We start from the raw sequence: 21,186 nt of genomic DNA, 5'->3' as shown, positions 1-21,186 counted from the left end.
ACTCTATGGTATATAATGGATGCCAACATAGCACAGAGGTAGGTATTGCATATCATTGCTCACTACACTAGGAAGTATGACACCAAACAATTGAAACCAGACACCCATCTCCAGAGCTGTGGACAAATGAAATATAGTACACATACAAGATGGGATTAGTAGAAGTCATTATCTGGACAATGGAAGCAGTCATGGAAAATCACATTAAGTATATCAAACTAGCCACAGTCCTGAATTCTATATGAACATATTAAGTCATCATACATACATAAAGGTGACGTAATCTTGTGTAATATGTAGACAATGGAACCAATGTGATGGGAAGTGGGTGACAAAGGGAGGTGAGTGAGGTAAAAAAGAAATATACTCCACAATATTCATGTGCAAAACCTTTTCTGAACATTTGTGCGCAAAAGAAATGGTTAAGTTTTTAAGAGCTATCATTGTTCTAATAAAATACCTGAGTTCAGCTCCTAACCAAATGTTGACTAAAGATCCAAGTCATGCATCAGGCCATCCATGAACCCTACATTGTAAGAATTTGAGAGACACCTCAAGAGTGAAAAATACTGTCTGCTCATGCCAACGACCTGGGTTGCAGTATCAGCACACAAGTAGTGACTCACAATCATCAGTGACTCCCGTGTAAAAGAGGAAACTTCATCAGAATAAGTAAAATGGGACTGCTGTTTGATCCATCAATATGAAGCAGGGATACTCAGTCATACAGGCTCATTGCTGCACTGTTTACTATAGCTCAGAAAAGAAATAAGCTAGGAAGATCTCCAACACATGAGTGGGAAGAGGAAATCAGAAACTTGCCCTGTACATTTGTCCCTATTAGTATAAAGTACTTTGTTGTGGCTCTAACCAAGCAAGGAAAGATCTGTATGACAAGAACTTCAAGTGTCTGAAGAAAGAAATTGACGAAGATCTCAGAAGATGAAAAGATCTTCCATGCTCATGGACTGAAAGGATCCACATAATAAAAAGTGCATGATCTTGATACACAAAGAGGCAGGAAGATCCGTGGAATAGTGTTGAAGGTCCAGAAATGAATCCACATACATATAGTCAGTGGATTTTAGAAAAAGGAGTTAAAATCATCCAAAGGAAAGCATTTTCAGTAAATGGTGCTGTTTAACTGAAGGTCAGCATGTAGAAGAATGCAACTATCCTCATCCAAATTTCAAGTTCAAGTGGGTAGAAGACTTACACATAAAGAAGATACACTAAAACTGATAAAAAGAAATTGGGCAAGACCCTGAAACACATGAACATGGGGGAGGATTCCATTAACTGAATACCAATGGCTTATCCTATAAAGTCAAGAATTAAGAAATTGGACCTCATAAAATTGCATCACTTCTGTAAGGCAAAGAATGTCAATAAAACAAAACAGCAATCAACAGATTGGGAAAGGGTCTTCACCAATCCTTCACCCAATCGAGGCTAATATCTAATATATACAAAGAACTCAAGAAATTAGATTTCAGGGAACAAAATAATCCTAGTAGAAATGGGATGCAGAGGTAAACAAAAAATTTTCAACTGAGGAATATAAAATGGCTGAGAAGCACCTAAGGATGATTCAACATTCCTAGTCATCAGGGAAATGCAAATGAAAACAACACTGAGATTCTACTTCACTCCAGTCAGAATAATTAAGATGAAAAAAAAATCAGGTGACAGCAGATGCTAGCAATGATATGGAGAAAGATGAATACTCCATAATTGCTGGTGAAATTTGAAGCTACTACAAGCACTCTGGAAATCCCTCTGGTGGTTCCTCAGAAAATTGGCCATAGTACTACATGAGGATCCAACTATACCACTCCTAGAAATATACCCAAAAGATGCAGAAACGTTTAACAAGATTATGATCTCCACTACAATCACAGAAGCCTTATTTATAATAACCAGAAGGTGGAAAGAACCCAGATGTTATTCAACAGGAATAAAGACAGAAAATATGGTACATTTGCACAATGGAATACTACTCAGCTCTTAAAAACTATGACTACATGAAATTCTTAGGAAAATGGATGGAACTAGAAAACATCATCCTGAGTGAGGTACCCCATTCACAAATGAACATCCATGGTATGTACTCACCAATTAATAAATATTAGTTCAAAAGCTTGGGATACCCAAGAAACAATTCCCATACCATATGAAGCTCAAGAAGAAGAAAGACCAAAATGTGGATCCATCAGTCCCTTTCAGAAGAGAGAAGAAATACTCACAGGAGGAATGACATTGACCAAAAGGGGAGCAGGGCCTGAAGGAAAGGTCACACTGAGACTGCCCCATCTCGAGATCTATCCCATATGCAGCCACCAAAATCAGTCACTATTGTTGAAGTCAAGACATGCTTGATGATAGAAGCCTGATAGGTATGTCTCCAGGGATAAGGATGATTGCAGTTAATCATTGAATTGTACAAGGAGACCCAATGGAGGAATTAGAGAAAGGTTAGAGAAAGGACTGAAGTAGCTGAAGCGATTTACAGCCCCATTAAAAAAAAAAAAAAAAAAAAAAAAAAAAAAAAAAAAAAAAAAAAAACAGTATCAACTAACTAGACCCACCCCCAGAGCTCCCATGTACCAAACAACTAACGAATGAGTACACATGGAGGGATCCATGGATCAAGTGACATATTTAGCATAAGATGGCATTGACTGGCACCAATAGAAGAAGAAGCCCATGGTCCTGTCTGTGAAGGCACCTTTTCGCCAGTGTGGTTGAGGTGGGATTGTGTGATTGGGAGTGGGAGCACTTTTACAGAAGCATGTGAGGGGGTTACAATGAGCCTCCAGGGGACAGGATAAGAGAACAGGGAAAGGGGATAACATTTGTACTGTAAAGACATAAAATATCCAATAAAATTGTCTATGAAGAAAATCGGGATCAATGGTTTGAAAATGTGAAATTCTTATGAAAATGGATGCATCTAGAGAACATCATCCTGAATGAGGTAACCCAGTCACAAAAGAAGTAACATAATATGCAGTCATTGATAATTAGATACTAACCCCAGAAAGCTCTGAACACCCCAGAAAAAACCCACAGAATATATGAAATTCAAGGAAAAAAAAAAGAAGAGGAAAAACTTTTATGCTTAATCTTTACACACCGGGAAAACTTTGACTATTTCCAGGTTACATCTGGTTTTACAGGTACTTTATGCTCATTGTAATTACTAAGATTGTAATGCATCCTATCAAATCTTTAAAAAAAATCAAGTACAGACAAAAATGTATTCTCATACTTTTATGCATAAATGCTTAAAATCTGTACATTTGTCTTTGATTTGTAAAATAAAGTTGTAAAAGAACAGAAAATATGTTCATAATAAAGAAGAGAGTCAGTTACAGAAGGAAAAAACTCACCATATATACATGTGCATATATTTTCAAAGAAAAAAAGAAAGAAAACAGGGTTGGGGAAATGACTATGTGGTTAAGAGCTCTCATTGCTCTTGTGGAAGACCTATGATTGGCTCCTTTGAACATATTGTCTTAGTCAGGGTTTATCACCTGCACAAACATCATGACCAAGAAGCAAGTTGGGGAGGAAGGAGGTTTATTCAGCTTACACTTCCATATCACTGTTCATCACCAAAGGAAGTCAGGACTGGCACTAAAGCAGGTCTTGAGGTCAAGAGTTCTACAAGCACTAATTGATCTTTGTTAGATTTTTCTGTAGGTGAGAGGTAATGTGGACAAGAAGGGGAGTACCCAGGAAAAAGCCATAGGACTGACATGTCCTCCTCTTAACCTGTTTGCTTTCTAGTAGTCAATGTTTCTTTTATTCCTGCCCATTAAGGCAGGAACTTATGTTTTTTCTTTACTTTTTAATTTTTTTTTTAAATTTTCACTTGGCATCAATGAGTGTTTTTCTTGCCTAAATGACGGCAGGCCATTCCAGCCCTTGGTATGTGAGGACAATAGAGGAATGTGTTCATCCACTGGACCTGGAGATTAAAGATGTTGTTAGCCACAATGTAGGGCCTGGAACCACCATGTGAGTCCTGTGAAAGAGCGTCCTGTCTTTCAACTGCATTGTCTTGCTAGCACACCCATATCATCTTATAGGAATAAATTGAAATTCAAGATTAACTTATCGGTTATCTTTGTCCATTTTGATTAAATATATTCTTCCTGCATGGACAAATGCTTGTTCAGTGGATGAAATGTAGCCCCTATGAAAGACCCCCGCTTAGCAACAATAACGCCATTTCTTCAAGGCTGTGCACACAGGGCGGGCCAGGTCATGGACCCAGGTGGCCAAACAAGATACTGATGGGCAGCCAGCTTGCAACAGACAGAGAACAGAAAGCCCCCAAATAAGCCCTATAAGGCAACTGCTCTCAGAGAAGCACAAAGCAGCTATTCTCAGAAAAACTGCAGCCCCAGCTGACACCAGGAGCAGTGTCTTTGGAACCGTGTCCTTAGACTCACTCCTTGACCACACTTAAACTAAAAAATTAGAACGCTGTAACTATGCTTCTGCTTCTGTACCTCACATCTGCCTCACAAGCCCTATGAAAAGAAAACTGTCCCTTTGTCCGGCGCACCAGTCCTCCGATAGGCTGTCGCACACGGACACCCATGTGAGAGCAATAAACCCTCTTGTGACTTGCATCCAGTGGTCTCAGCTGGTTCTTGGGTCCTGGGGTCTCCTCAGGTAAAGGTCCTCTAGATGAGGGTCTTTTACCTAGTTTGCTCCATAGAATCTCATGGGACAGTGTGATTTGTCACCATGCCACACAGATTGGCATAAAATTAAAAATATATAAAGTGCTTATTTACAGAACTTTACACTAAATGTCTATTCCTTTGTTTCCAAAACATTATATTTAGTTCTCCCTCTCGTTCTCTTTCTGTCTCTCTCTGGCTGTGTCTATGACTCTTTTTTAAGCTATTCATGAAAGTGCAGGCAAGAATGACAACCAGTGGAGGGCAGTAGGTCATCCTAAAGCTGGAATGACCAGTGATGATTAATCCTGGGACAGGAGATCTGGAAACCAAAATAAGATCATCTCCACTAACAGAAATGATCTTTCCAGGAGCCCTTTCTCTAGATGGTCCTACCCTGCTTCAAGAGAATCTATTGATGAACAGCACTATACTGTGGAGAGAGTTGTGTCAGGAACTTCTTCACAAAAATAACTATTTAGGCTCTGACTACATACTTCGTACATCTTTAGCATGGGAGGCTGGAGAGAGACATTAAAAAAAAAAAGAGAAAAAAAGAAAGAAAAAAACACTCCCTGAACATTGATGCCCCAAAACAAAGTATTCCACACTCATAAAAGAAACTTTACTGAAGGTCAAAACACACATTGAATCTCACACAATAATACTGGGAGACTTAAATACCTCACTCTCATTAATGTCCAGGACTTTGATACAGAAATTAAACAGAGATACCATGAAACTAAGAGAGGTCATGAACCGAATAGATTTAACAAGTGTCTACAGAACATTTCAACCTAAAACCAAAAGAAATATCTCCCTCTTATCTGGCCATGGTTTCTGTTTAAAAATTGACCATATGATTGGTCACAAAACAAGCCTCAAACAATACAAGTTTATTGAAACAGTCCAGTGCATCCTATGAGATCACCACAGACAAATACTAGATATCAACAATAATGAAAATACCAGAAAAACCCACATATCTATGGAAACGGAACAACTCTCTACTCTGTGGTAAATTGGCCAGAGAAAAAATAATGAAAGAAATTATAGACTTACTGAAATTTAATGAAACTGATGACCCGGCATACCTACACTTATGGGACATAATGAAAACAGGGCTAAGAGGAAAATTAATAGAACTATGTACCTTGGTAAAGAAATCAGAGAGATCTTAAGCTAGCAATTTAACAGCACATCTGAAAACTCTTGAACAAAAGGAAGCTAACACACACAAGAGTAGTAGATGCCAGGAAATAGTCAAACACAGGGCCAGAACCAACCAAATAGCAACAAAGAGAATGAAACAAAGAATCAACAAAACCAAAATCTGTTTCTTTGAGAACAACAAGAGAGATAAATCCCTAGCCTAACTTAAGGACCCAAAGAAGGTATCCAAATTAACAAAATCAGAAATGAAAAGAGTAACACAAGAAACCCAGAAAATTCAAATACATCATCAGATCCTACAACAAAAGTCTGTACTAAACAAAATTGGAAAATCTAGATGAAATATATTATTTTTACGACTGCAAGTTCCAAAGTTAAATCAAGAGCAGATAAGCTATATAAACAGTCCCATATCCCCTAAGGAATAGAAGAAGGTATTAAAAACATCCCAACTCAAAAAGCCCAACAGAGATGGCTTTAGAGCAGAATTCTACCAGTCCTACAAGAAAGACCTAACATCAACACTCCATGTGTTCCATAAAATAGAATTCCAGAAAATAGAATCATTCCTTAAAGTAGAATTAGAAGGAACAATACCTAATTCATTCTATGAAAGCATGATTACTCTGATACCTAAACCACACAAAGACCCAACAAAGGAAGAAAACTTCAGACCAATTCTGATTATGAATGTTGTTCCAATAATACACATTACTATTCTTACAAACTCAATCCAAGAAAACATCTCAAGCACCATTTACCATAATCGATCAATTAGCCCTAATCCTAGGGATGTAAGAGTCATTCAATATATGAAAATATATTAAATTATCCCACTACATACATGAACCAAAGGAAAAAAATTACATGGTTCTCTCCCTAGATGCTGAAAATGCATTTGACAAAATACTGCAGGCATTCATGTTAAAAGTACTAGAAAGACCGAGAATTGAAAGCACAAACTGAAACATAATAAAAGCAACATAGAGCAAAGCAACAGGCAAGATCAAATAACATGGAGAGATACATGAAGCAATCCCAATAAGATGAATGAGAAGTCAACAAGACCCACTCTCCTGTATCTATCCAAAAAGGCCTCAATCTTCTACCTAGAGCAATAAGACAACAAAATGGAATCAAGGGGATACAACTTGTCAAATAAGTAGTCAGGGTATCACTATTTGCCAATGATATGATAGTATAGAAAAACAACTTACAAAAAAAAAAAAAAAACTTCTATTCCTGGACCTAGAAGAGAACTAGCAAATCAAATGACCAGTGACTACAGTGACATCAGCAAAAAGCTATCAGTAATTTGTTCTTCGGTTGGAACTACCTAAGGTGGTCATTTTGAAGGAGTGCATAGTGGGGGTGATTTCTGTTCGGAACCCCAGGTTGTGGTAATACTATTTGGATATGGGTTTTGCTAATCAAGTGGACGAAATTTTATGTGTGGCAAATAAGAAAGCTTTTGAAGACAACCCCCAAACACTGCCTTTTCTCTGAAACTTGACCTCATGGGATTTTAATGTTTTGAAGAAATACACAAAATGTGCACACAAACAGCTGGACCTGATAGGGATGAAGACTCAGGAAGCAGCCATAACTGTGGACACCTGGAGATTAAGTGTCACAGGACAGAGAGGGCAGTGGGGATTGGGGATGTGATCTGAGTGCACAGTGGTCATCTATGGCACACACCCATCTTCTCTGATAAAAAGGAGGAGGTCAAGGAGCTGTTGCCTAACACATTCATAAAGCACGATGTCCAGTCTGTACATGGCTACATTACAAAGAAGCCAAAGGAAATCACACTGAAGGGTGTTTTAATGGCAATTTTCGAGTCTTGGTGGCAACCACTGGTACTGCCTAAGGTAGACATGGTGGTTCAGAGCTGTTCATCAAAGAATGTGGAGTCTTGACGAGGACCAGTGGAGACCCAGAGATACAAGCCTGAGGAGAAGGGGTTCTGACTAGCCAGGGGGCAGAGAAATCTCTGCAGAGAGCACACAGAAAGTGCGCCCCTGCCCTGCCTGATCCAGGGACCAGGAACCCATCATTGGGAAGGAACTCTGGAAGAATATCTAGATGGCAGAGGTAAGCAGGATGGCAGCCATGGTGCTTTCAGGGGACAGCATTGTGGATGCAGGAACTATCAGAAACACAGGCAGGAACAGTGAAGAGGAGGAGGAACTTCAGACAAAGTTCAGAGGAAGAATGGGAGGTTGCAACAAAAGAAACAGATCCCAGAACAAAGGCAAGAAGAAGAGTTTTAGTAAAGTAGTAGAGGCAAGAAGAAACGGTTCCCACTGGGGAGCCCAGGGCCCTTCCTGCTCTGAGTCCCAGTGCTTCCTTCCTGTTTGATCATTGCACTTTGATTGGGCCTCCTTATTTGCAGAGGGAGGCTTCTGAACTGTCCAAGCACTCATCATAAACTGTCTTTATTTTGGAAAGTGATAGGAATAAATAAATTAATCAATAAATATCCTGAAGAGGACTAAACAAGGGCTCTCTTATTGGACCTTCAGTGCACCTCCCAGGTGCTGCTCCTCTAACTGGAGGCTCAAGAGCCTAAAAAGCTGGAGGGTGCAGAGCTGACCAAAGCTCTCTCTCTGGCTGCAGCTTTAAAACACTTCCCTGGTGCAGCAGATGCCCTCTGCAGCCTGTAACTTCTAAACAAGTAAATATCTGTCTTTTGATCTGCTGAAGAAGATGATAGAGGATAGTCTCATTTTCATGAAAGTGGAAATAACCCTGTGGCTCAGAGTGGAAACAGCCACACTGCAGGATAACCCTATCTCCATGGTGAAGTTCATGCTCTGACCTCACAAAGAACCACTGTGATAGAAGAATGAATGTCCTCAGTATAAGACTGTGGACTAGCCTGTGAGTTTTGTCCAGATAGAGCAGGAAGCTGATTTGGGTGACCTGTGGGACTCGTTCAGAGTTGACTAGATTGTTCATTTTCAGGTTGTATTATCTCACAACCTCTGTGCACCAGAGCACAGGGAACAGCCTCATGGACAGCAATTTAAAAACAGAGACTTTGAGAAGTCAGTATAATGTGGGTTTCTTACTTGGCCAGGGTTCATTTGGCACTGTGAAATTGGCCTGGCACCTGAAAACCAAGGCTCTGGTTGCCATCAAAACGGTACAGATTAGCGAGAAGAACATCAGGTGGATCCAGACAGAAAGAGCAATATTGGAGACACTACAACATCCTTACATCATTCGCCTTTTCCAAGTCTTAGAAACAGCAAGTAACATACATTTTATATTGGAATATGTCCCAGGAGGAAACTTATTTGAAATAGTAAGAGACCAAGGCCAACTGTCGGAGGAGGAGGCAAAAAAAACATTTGGACAGATAGTTTCGGGAATAAAATTCTGCCACCAACGAGATATTGTACACGGAGATATCAAGCCGGATAACATAGTAAGAGATGCCAAAGGTAATATCAAAATAATAGACTTTGGCCTAGCCAGGAGATGCAGACCTGGGAGATTAATGAAAGTGCCACGTGGAGCCAGAATATATTTTGCCCCAGAGCTTATATTAAGGGAGCCCTACGAGGGAAAGAAGGCGGATGTGTGGAGTTTGGGCGTGCTGCTCTTTTTTATTACAGCAGGGTTCTTCCCGTTTAGAGGAGAGACCATCAAAGAGATCAGTAAAAATATTTTAACAGGGACCTATGCTGTTCCACGTTTACTCTCTAGACAACTGGAGAACCTGATCCACCAAGTCCTCACGGTTCCCCCAGAGATGAGGCCTTCCATCGAAGAAATTGAAAACCATCCATGGGTGAGGAAGTGCGAAATAACCATCTCGACCAAGATAGACCCAGACTTCAAAATCATTGATATGCTGTGTGACATGGGATACAATGCCATCCAGATTTTGAATTCCCTGCACAAAAAGAAATACGATGCACCAATGGGTGCATATCTAACATTAAAAGCACATGTAGACCTAGGGCATAAGCATGGATCTCCCTCTTCAGCCAAGGCTGTGGATCCCTGTCCTACACCATCCGCATCCCCAACACATACTCTTCCCCTAAAGAGAAGGGCCAGTGAGCCAAACTTTGGCCTCCTCCACATCAGGCCCTCAGGAGAGCAGGGGCCTGTTCCACTGAAACCATCGGGACACAAGTTGGCCAGGAGTGTGTCCCTGCCTCCCATTGCTCTGCATTACCCCTGTAAGCAGAGCAGAGCTTCTAGCAGTGTCCCACATTCAAGAGCAGTGGCTGGCCCATGTGTGTGTAACAACGTATTAGAAATCGAAACACTCCCGACTACTTCACAAGACTCTGAAATTAAAATAACATCTCCCTGTCAGAAGATTGGGCGACTGAAGAAATTTCGTAGGTGGATATGGAATCGCTTCTCCAACATCTGCTGCTTTCCCTGTGCACGAAGGAAAAAATGACAACATCCATTCTCCAAAAAAATGGCTCCCCTGGAAGAGGTAGTGAGAAAAACCCGATGAGAAGGTAAGCATGTTTGCCAGGTGGGGATGCATCTCAGCTCTGAATTTTATTGTCTCTGTTTTATTCATGTCTTCTTATTGGAAAAAAATCAAAAAGATGTATTTTTTGGAGTCTGTCGGGATGACAAGATTTCTTTCTTTCTCTTTTTTATTTGCAATTGATTTTCAGGTCTTTTAAAAAATAAACAAACTTATTTTTTTTAAAAAAAAGATAAATATACAGATTTTCAAAGCATTTGTGCATAAAACTATATGAAAATATTTTTTCAGTACTTAATTGATTTTTATAGGTTTGATAGTACTCTAAATTTACTAGTTATGATGAGCATAAAATACATATAAAATAAATGTAATATGGAAATGTCGAAGTTTTCTTGATATGTAAAGATTAAACATAATGATTTTTAAATACCAAGGATTGCCACAAGGCTGCATTCTTAGCTCTTGAATTATTAATGCTTTAGTGTCTAGAGGTTTACCACACTCTTAGAGGGTGTTATAAGCTTATTTTCAGAAATTATTTCTATCCCAGCTGGATTAAACCCTGATCCTTAACATCTGAGGAAAAAACCTTTTTGGAGAATGCCTAGGTGGGATCTAAGGCAACTGAACTAGCAGTAACCATCAAGTGTCTGTGGGTACAGCCAGGGTGAAAGGGGGCATGTATACCTGTTGTCTGTGGGGAAAATATACAGGAAGAGATAATGCTCGGAGTCCTAGTGCTTGAAATAGTGACAATGGTTGAGGTACAAGGTGGCCATATCAATGTCTTTCTATAATTCAATTGGACAAGCACAGTGTACTAAGCCCTGTGAATTCTCACATTGCTGCTATGTTTCTTACATTGGGTATCAGATGTGGATTCCAAGTTCTTATGTGTATTACATTCCTCAGAGATGAAATGGTTACAATGTCACCTTATTCTCCGCTGTGGCATTCATAGCCTAGGCATACAGCAGCATTCTAGTCTTTCAAACCATCTTGAAACCAGGGCTGACGAGCTTCCAGAGGATCTTCACAGCCAACAGGCTGAAGGCAACAGAACTTCAAACTGACTCTCCCAGCACACTCACCTCTCACATTCTACACTGTCCTTTCCTCCCATCACTTGCCCTGATACCAACAAGAAGAAATGTGCTCCCCATGAGCACAACAAATGCCTGCTCCAGAACACAGAAATGTGAAGCCTCCCGACACAGCAGCATTGTTGCTGGCTTACCTAAGCATTCAGTAAATGTGCTGTCTCAGGCAGCTACTCTGCAGGCCACACCACACTCAAAGTGGCATCTATTCAGATTCCTACACATGTGCACACCTAGGATGCACCTTCATGGTTTCTCACAATAACCAGGTGCCTTAGGTATCACTCTAAAGGTGCAGCAACATTTGAACTAGCCATCCTCCTGAGAGTCAACCCCAGAAGGATTGGGACATTGTATGTAGCTGACAGCAGTGCCATTGGCAGACATAGAAAGTGGGCTTCAGGTGTGAAAAAAAGAAAGTCCAGGCTTCTGTCTGCCTGACAGTGTTAAGAGTCTCGTTGCTGGGCTCAAGAACCACACACTGAGGTTTAGAAAACACAGAAAGACAGAGTGTTCCATGAGGGAGATCACTCAGCCTCTGTGACCTGCTTTCCTGTGGGTTTGATGGGAGTAGTTACACAGCACATCTTTTGCACTTTGCCCAGAGAAGCTGTAAATCTTTTGAATGATCCAAAAAGGCTTCTATTCCTAAGAATCTTGAAGATTTGCATCCTAACCACTGCTATCTTTCTAACACTAAGTCTTCTTCCAGCAGCAGCTGTGCTCCAGGTTCCTCCATCTCTGGCACCCCTGACTGCTCTAGCTGAGGCTTTCTGGGGACATAGGCTCCTTGAGATTGAGATACCTCTGGAGGCCAGTCATACCTACAAAGGGGCATGATTATACTGATCTGGCTATTTTTTTCTCCTTCACCTGCTATCCCATATCTCTGTAGAACAATTCATCTGGGACTTTGTTTTGTTTTGTTTTGTTTTGTTTTTTGAAGACCATACTTCATTGTCTGCTTTTATTTTTCTGTATAAAAACTATACCAGTATGATTCAGAAAGAGAAGAAAACAAATACACTTGACATTTAGTGTAGAAAAAAGTGAGGTACCGGGGGGTAAACCTATAAGGAGAAGTGAGGGATTGTCATTTAAGGCTGAAAATGATCTCTGTAAAAAGCTGGAGGACTCTGCACGGCCTCAGGAGTAGGCAGAGCCTGCCACTTCATCCAGGTCCTCCCACGGAAGTGTCTGGAAACTGAGGCAGGCAGCCCCTCTTCTCACTCCAGTCGCTTTCCTCCTTGTGCAGGTCTTGGTGCTGCAGGGATGCCTCGGAAGGCACAGACTTGCTTCTGTGGGTTAAAGGTCAACTTTTCCAGCAGCAGCTGTCCTCCAGATTCCTCCATGTCTGGCACCCCTGACTGTTCTGGACAAGGCTCTCTCAGGGCAAAGGATCCTTGAGGAAGAGATACCTCTGGAGGCCAGTCTTCTTCTTGAGGATATCAAATAAGTTCAAAGACTTTGCCCAACTGGTCAGCTTCAATTTCCACAGAAGAGAGGCTTCTTTTGAAACATCTCTCTGATGATACAGCCAATGATCCACATGCCTACAGGTGTTGCATAAGTAGACGGCAGAACTTCATGAGCCCAGCACCAGAGGATAACATCCACAGACACGAGGGCCATCTGGAAGCTGAACATTCTGGCTAGGCCAAAGTCAGCCATCTTGACTGTCCCATTACTTATCACTAGAATGTTCTCTGGCTTCGGGTCCAAGTGAACAATGCAGTTTGCATGAATATAATGGAGGCTACTTAGAAACTGGTGCATCAGATCTAAAGGTCTCAAATGGCAAGCATAGTGGCGTTGCTTTGTGCAGGTATGTCCTCATGTCCTGGTATATATGTTCAAATGCTAGGATGAACTTGATGTCCCCATCAGTTCAGGAAGTAGCACAGATATCAGTCAGCCATGCAACACTGGGATGTTCAAAGATCTTCATCATCTTTAACAAGGCTGCCTCATGAACGGTGCTGAGAGAAAGGACTTTCCCAGCTGCTGTTCCATTAGGAACTCTCAAATACTTGAAGGCCACACAGTGGCCACTGTGGGGATCTCAGGCTTAGTGTACCATCCCATAAGCACCAACACCAGACATGGGTACATATCAAATGGTCGCCATTCATGTAGAAGGGGATCTTAAGCTTGGCCAAGGGCAATGAAGGTGTGCTTTTATCTGGGCCTGGGAGCCAGTACCTGAGGCTTTGTACCCAGCTGAGATTTTTTTTTTAATAATGTAGGAAGCTCCCATGAGACTTCTGTGATAAGACTGCCCTCATCTGGAGCTACAATTCAAAAGGTGTTTATCAAAGCCTTTCCCTCTACATTGCTGAAAGAAACAGAGAGAACAGTGGGGTGTGTTTGGCTGTGGGGAAAGGTTTTTAACTTAAAACTCATGCATACAACCATCCTGAGGGAAGTCAAGTATAGTAACTGAAGGTAGAAATTTAGTAACAGAAACAACAATAGAGGCCGTGAAGGGTGCTCTCTATTGGCTTCTTTATGATTTCTGTGTCCTGTTTCCTACTCCCAGCTAAGCTCCAATCCATACTTTCCTAAACACTTACATTCAGTAAATAATGAGGAAAATGTACATCAGGTGGAGTCGAGAAAATAAATAGGGCATAATTTAAAATAAACAATGTATGACTTAAATTTGACCAAATTGTCAGAAAAGTATCCAACCCAGAGGGACAGAGGCAGTCCCTTACTGGCATGCATGCCAGGCACTTCAGGGTGTGAGCTCCTCCTCACTCTTGGAACAATGAAGAACTTGAACTTGTCTCCTTTCACCTTTTAACTCATGCATCTATTAGGAGGCTCAGCCACTTTCCCTCCCCCAATCAATTCTATTCTCCATTTGTTTCAGTTCTAGGACTTGTTGCTGCTGTCTTTATCTGAACATGGTGGTCATTAGAGTCATCCTGAACCAAATTCAGACAGGGAATAGAGGGTCTGGACTCTCTATATCCCAGAGTCAGCATGAGACAAAGACCATTGGCACAACTAAACTCTCCTCTCTCCATCCTAAAGTCCCGGGTGTTCCTTTAGGTTTCAGACACACAACATGCTGACATCCAGTAGTCAATGGACTTGACAATTTTTAGTAGTCACTGGCTGTCTCATGTGCAGTTTTTAGTCATTCTGAAAAAGGTAAAGGGTCCATTGCTTCTCTCATCTCTGAACTTGTCCCAGTTCCCTGTTCTCCTGAGCCCTTTGGCAGTTATCCTAGTTGTAATCTTCCAAGGAAAGTCACATTCAGTAGTATATTCTCAATAGGGATTATCCTGCCACTGTCCAATGTGTCCTGTGTTTAAGTCACCTCACATCCAATGCCTCTCTCTCCTTCAGTGTCTCCTCTGCAGATGATGGTGCTGTGCTACAGAAGCTTGTTCATGTGAGTCCAGGATGGTCATGGATTCCTGACTATGAGGGCTGTGGTTCATTGTTGCTAAGGATCACATCTCAAAATAACAACACTGAACTGGAAATACAAACTGAAATTCTGCTACGTGAGCAAGTTATGCAGAAAATAAGGAAGGATGTTTTACACAGGGACAAGTGTCCAAATGGAATCTATAGTGTTGATCTGGTGCCTGGAAGAGGAACAATGATCAAGTCTCTAATGGGCCACCTCAAAGTCTCCCTGCAGTTCAGAGGAACACCAAGGGCCCAATCTCTGTGGTTGTGATACCAGTGAGGAACATCTCCCAAGCCTTGACACCAGCATCTATAGATAAACAAAGGACTGGATTTCTACACTTTTGTTCTGCATGCTAAAACAGTAAAACAACAGGTATATAAGAAATGACATACAAGAACAGGGCCTCTTTGATAGCTGCCCAAACCATCTGATACACAGTCCTTCAATTCCTGTACCCCAAGAACAAGCAACTCTCATTCTCATAGAACACATAAGCTGGCCCTTGTTTCTCTTCCTTCCCCCATTTGTTCTTTCCATCAAGAGGAAGACATTTCCTTCCTGTGCTGACATGGTATTAGGATATGGTTCCCACAGACAACAGAAGCTCCTGAGAAATCTAATGCTTGTATGAGTGAACCTAGAGATGAAAGTGTGGATGGACATGTTCCCCTTCACTTCAAGCTGCAGTGATGTCACCATCTCACGCAGAAGTCCATGTCTTAGTGGAGTACCCGCTGACAAGGTTTTTCTGCCATTGAAACTCAGGTAATGATTGCTTTGTATCCATAGAGGAGACTTGGCCGTACAATTAGCTCCTGGCACTGAGGAGGCAGAAAGGATGATATACCTGTGACAGTGGAAGGCTGTATGCAAAAATTAATGTGAGGCCAATCTGGAAGCTACATGGTGCATCCCCTGATCTTTTCTTCAGTTTTTCATTGCAAGCTGGTGTTTTCCTAGTGACAGGACTGTTATCTCCCTGACACTCACCCAGCCCTCCTTCTCAGTCTTTAAAATTTGGACAATAGAGAAGGACCTCTACAGATGAGTCAGTGGGTGAAACCCTGACATCTGTCCCTGCATTTCCTAGCACTTCTTTCCTAAGTGTGGGATGTCTGCCAGAGCTAGGCTCTCAGTTCTTGCCTTGCAACCTGTTGAGTCACTTCCTGGACTGTGCCTACTCCAATCTTCCTCTAGCACCATGGAAGCCATTTTCATTTCACAGGTCTGACTTCATTCTTACCCACAAGGAGCAAGGGTGAAGACTGGCTCTGAGATGTGTTCCCAGCTTCTAGACTATTTGAAGTGGTGTGATCTCTTCTTTTGTCAGTTGCCATTCAATAACCAGAGTGAGGTGCAAGGATTTCACTACGTGCTAGATCCCAGGATCATCAGTGTGATACACATGCCTTGTCCGAGGGGCTGACAGATTAACAGAGCCCATTGCATCCAGGAAGATGAAGGTGGTGAGGTAAGTCCATATCAAAAGAGGTAAGAACAGTAATGAAAATGGAGTTAGCATCCTAGTCCTGGTGGTTGGGAAACAGTGTCCCTGAGAAGACAGCTCTGATTGGCTGAGCCTGCAGAGAAAGAAGGCATGAAACTGAGGACATTGAGAGCAACCATGTGGCACTCAGCCATCATGAACACGTGGAACTGAGGAGTGTTTGTGATACTGTGCACACCCTAAAGGGATTTACTCTATTTCATCTCTTGGTGAAATTGTGTTCTCTACACAGATCACAGGCCCTGGGAGAGTTTACTGTCACAACAAGCCAAAAGCATGAACTGTGCACTCCTCTTGTGCTGGTGATGGGAAAGTCAGAAGACGAGGAGGCCATCCTGACAGAGGGAAAATGTAAGGATGCTGTGTTCCTGCATGTGGTTCCGCCTTTTTCACATATTCATGTTGAGCTTCTAAGCAGGTAAGGGTGTAGATAAAAACTGTCACCAGAGGTAAACCTAGACCTTGGCTGTTCATCAGCCTTTGGTTTATTTATTTCCCATGCAGACTCTCAGTCCCCTTGAGCACAACAACTTACTCTCCCTGACTTTATTAACTATGGAAATAAGCGACTGTGTGGTACAGGTAGGTTGAGCTGCCTAAATCACGTATGCTTAGACCTTCTATCAATGCTATCTTTTCAGACATCTCCAGATAAGATCCTGACATTCAGTACAGCATTCAAGGGTCAAGGGGATCCCTGACCAAAGCAACACAGGCTGGAGCCAAATTGCTGATACTCTGCACTAATGTCCTTCCCTGTTTGTTACTGCCAAGGACAGTCTGAACTGAAAGTATGTACCTACTCTCTCAGTGAAGTCACAACCACTTGAAATCTGAATTTGAACTGGCTTTATAGCTAATACTGTTGACCCCAAAATCTAGTTCAATGTCTGAAAATATGAGTTTCCCATTTTCCAACCTGGAACATTCTGTCTCAGGGAAGACAGTGTTTACACGTGAAAGGAGAGACCTGGTGAGGAAGGACAGGTGCCATGTGGCTTTCTCACCATGGCTTCATCTTAACCTACGTCCCAACATTTCTTCATTCCCGGCCCAAGTAAGTAGTATTTCTAGGATGACTAGACCTCTGAAGTGCTGATAGGTCCTGAGGGATCACTGGGTGTCATGCCCCATGAGGAGACTCTTCAGGATCTTCTGTGAAGGCCTACTTCTCTTCATTCTTCAAACAGCATGTGGGATGAATGCTTCTCTTGAACACTTGATGCTCACTTGTCAGTTTGCAGATCACTTACAAAAAGTTTTCTCACTATGATTGTCTTCTAGATTCCAGCTTACTTTTCCATAGATGGTGTTTAGTGTGGTCACACTTGAAACTGACTAATGCAGTGCATTGACCAGCTAGACTTCTCTAATGCCTAGAGGCAGTGCATGATGGAGCCACAGGATAGAGTCATTTCTATTTCTCTCAGATTTTATTATCACTCATCTGCACAGAAAGAATATTCTGGGCTTCCATCCACAGTTTTCTAAATCTTTTCTGAATGGCATTAACCTAGAATTGACCTACATGTCTAGAAACATGGGAACATCCTATAATGTTCTTCCATATTCACAAACTCACTGCTGTCCTCTCCTTCTGAGCACTGAACCTCTGTGGTTATTGCTAGAGAACTTCCTTTGCTCTGCATATACTTTTTCTCTCCAGAGACTCAGTACAGTGTCAGGATGTCAGGAAGCAATGGGCAGAATCATGACTAAGGTACTGGGAACTCTGTCCTTCTCATCCCATTGTATTCCATTCTCTCGCTTCTCTTTTGCAGATCATGGGGCTTTCCCACAAGAAGTTGCCGAATGTGGCTACCTGGCAGGCCAACAAATACCCCTATCTGCCAGACCGGAAGCCACCATCAATGAGTCAAGCAACCTCATCTGCAACATCCCAAACATCTGTAGCATGAAAGTCTGGTAAATGCAGTATGGCCCTCTCCCTTATCTGGTTGCCACCATCAAGTATCAAGTAGCCATTTATTTCAATGTGTAAACCTTGAACTCCTCTACAGATTGGGGTTTGGAAAAGGGTTATGTGCAGATGTTATGGTGGTTCATGTCATTGGTTATTTCTTAAATGTGAGAAATCTGGGTATCCACCAGTTACTGAGTGCTTTCTTTCCTTGTTCTTCACCCGTGTTTCACCAATTATGTTGCTCACTAATTTTATGTCAGTGAAATGGTGGCACAATGTTTGCCTCTCAATATGATTGGTATTTCCTGGCAGGTCATTAGTGGATGGGTTTTAAGTGTCTCTGAAATCTACTCTTTGCTGTAATTCGACATACAGCACACACAGAAAGACGTTTTTCTGATGCTTGACAGAACTCTTTGAGGGAGAGTCTTAGATTATGAGTGGGAATCAGAAAATTGGAGTGAGGCAATATGCACCTGGTCCCACTCCTCATGACTAGGGAGCCACATTTTAATAACTTTGACTGAAAAGTGAACCACCAGATGCCTTCCACTGTTGTCTGTGGATTGCTTTAGAATCATGGAGACTATCTGAAACAAAACCTTTTAGTGCAATTTCCAGGTGACTTGACATGTCCAGATTTTACTGCATTAACTCAGTGAAACCGAGGCATACATACAAAGGGGCTACCTATGTCATATCCACAGTAAACCTCGGAGAGAGATAAATGCATGCATGTAAAATTGCAGGCTTGTGCTCATCTAAAGCTCTTTGCATTTATGTGTTCTGTACCCAAGCCTATGGAAGGCAATGGCAAAGTTGTTGTTTTCTTCCCATATCAAATAAGATAATCAAACAGATCCTCTATAGATATGCTCACAAGAGAACTTCATCTACAGGATTTCTCTGTGAAGATCCCCCCTCCAGGTCACTTCTCCTGCTCTATTGAGAGTTATATGAGCAAAATGTGATCCCAGTGGCAAGTACAGCTCCCAACACTGAGAACTATCAGACTCAACACTAAAGGCATCAGATTCTGATTTTATCTAGACACAAAGACAACATCTTAAACTGTGAACTCCTTGGCCTGCTCAGTTTCTCCCCACATTACACATATCTCTGTTTTCATTCAGCCAAAAGCTCATCACTGGGATGTCTCTACAATGACCTCGACTAATTCTTTCTATACATAGATTAAGATTTCATATCAAGCTTCTTTGCCTCAAGGTTGATCCTTTTGCTATTTTTTTCTGCTAGGTCCTTTTCCAATTATGGAGTCCCTCCTTCCACAAAAGGTAACAAAGTGGTCAGCCTTTCATGCCATTTCTTATTAGTCTGTGCCTCTTTGAGTAGAACCAGTTCAGTATTGCTAGGTATGTATGATGCTTACAGAACTTACCCTAATCTGAACATATTATATGGGCACTGAGAACATCTAACCTTGCTAAGAATTTTAATTGTTTACTTATTTTTCTCACTTAGTTTTCATTGTCTATTCTTTATACTGTGTCTATCTGTCTGTCTGTTTCTCTGTTTCTACATCTATCTGTTATTTCAGTTTGGTTTCTATCTCTACATTTGTTTCTAACTCTCTCTTTTTCTCTTCTGTCTCTTAGCTTTTTTTATTCCTTTTGTCTGTGTGTGTCTTTCTTTCTGTATCACTAAAAATCTCCATTTCTATCTGTTTCTATTTCTTTCTGAATCTTTTCCTCTCTGTGTGTTTGTGTTTGGTGTGTGACTCTGTGTTTCTCTATGTCTGTGTGAATTGGGGGATAGCTTATTTATTTCCAGGGTGGCCTGTGAAGACAGACAATAACTCTACTGCGGTATTTCTCAAACCCTTTATAGGTCACAGGGATTGAACCTTATTGTGAATTCTTGGAAAAGTTTTTCTAAGGGAAGAAAATGAAGAATCTGTGACTGTGCCATTACATGCTGGGGAAATAATTGTGGGAGTCTCGGCCTTCACCCACACCTGTGCTGTTCTTCCTTGGAATCCAGTCAGGACAATGGGGTCTATTATTTCCCACATAATTGTCTTGGTTGTTTATTTCGGAATCCCCACACTCTCAGCTTAGTTCTCTAACATTAAGTCTTACTGGATCTTAGCATTCTACTTTATTTTCCCTGTCCTTTCTGCCTATATTTATTTTATCAGAATTTTCTATGGGTAAAACAGTTCATCTGTAACACTTAAAAATGGGAAATCCAACATCAGGGACACAGAGCCCATACACAAGGTGCTCATATTTAACTACTAGAAATCCAAGCCAGTAAACTTAATCTTGACTCAGTGGTGAAAATGAACTTAAAACTTGAACAGCCCTACAATATTGTAGTTCCTGATGTCAGAGTTCCTAGCTTCACAGTTGAAACTTTTCTATTCCTTTCTAGTTAGTGTCAACAAAACTTCTGCAGAAGCTGGGGATCCAGAAAGCTAGGGGAGGGCGTTTGTGCAGGATGTTGACCCATCATGGGTCATGGTTATGCCTTCCACCTCCACCTTCAACATTAAATATACCTTATCTCCCCAAAGGCCACGCCTGCCTAAGTATCCTGAACTAAGTGAGGAAGATGGAGTGAACGTCAAATGAGTGAAGGTCAAGGTCTGGCTGTTATCACAGAATCTACATTATACTGTGGAAGCTCTGAAAAACGGCCCTGTACTCCATGGGATCTTCATTGGCTGTTGATAAAGAACAACCTCTTAATGGAATAATGTGCCTCTGCCATGATGAAAACCATGTAGACAGTGAGTCTACAGAAGAAAATAGGACTGAAGTCTACCAATAAATAGTTCCAAATCTATCTTCTATGGATCACTAAAACATAAGCACCATGCTACCTCCCTGAAGATGAGTCAAGATGTTGCAGTTAGCGT

General features: G+C 41.4%; 1 protein-coding gene and 1 pseudogene across 2 annotated transcripts in view; one reads left to right on the top strand and one right to left on the bottom strand.

The window, feature by feature from the left end:
* The window catches only part of LOC308435413 (putative sperm motility kinase W), a gene marked incomplete at both ends in the record, with an annotated part of 51,847 nt that extends 41,545 nt beyond the window's left edge, over positions 1-10,302 (top strand). Inside the window, one exon of the mRNA XM_080942651.1 lies at positions 8,959-10,302. Coding sequence (XP_080798777.1) covers positions 8,959-10,302 — 1,344 coding nt within the window. The remainder of the gene's footprint in view (positions 1-8,958) is intronic.
* A 2,313-nt stretch (positions 10,303-12,615) lies between these two features.
* Positions 12,616-16,211, bottom strand: LOC308435412 (cyclin-dependent kinase 4-like; annotated as a pseudogene). Its single transcript has 2 exons — positions 16,118-16,211; positions 12,616-13,505 (listed from the first exon to the last, which is right to left on the bottom strand). The product of its transcript is annotated as a cyclin-dependent kinase 4-like (transcript).
* Between the last annotated feature and the right edge of the window lie 4,975 nt (positions 16,212-21,186).

This window comes from Micromys minutus, assembly GCF_963924665.1.
Source record: "Micromys minutus genome assembly, contig: SUPER_22_unloc_2, whole genome shotgun sequence".
In the NCBI taxonomy this organism is placed as follows: domain Eukaryota; kingdom Metazoa; phylum Chordata; class Mammalia; order Rodentia; family Muridae; genus Micromys; species Micromys minutus.
Note: the sequence above shows the minus strand (reverse complement) of the source record. Positions and strands in the feature narration are given on the sequence as shown.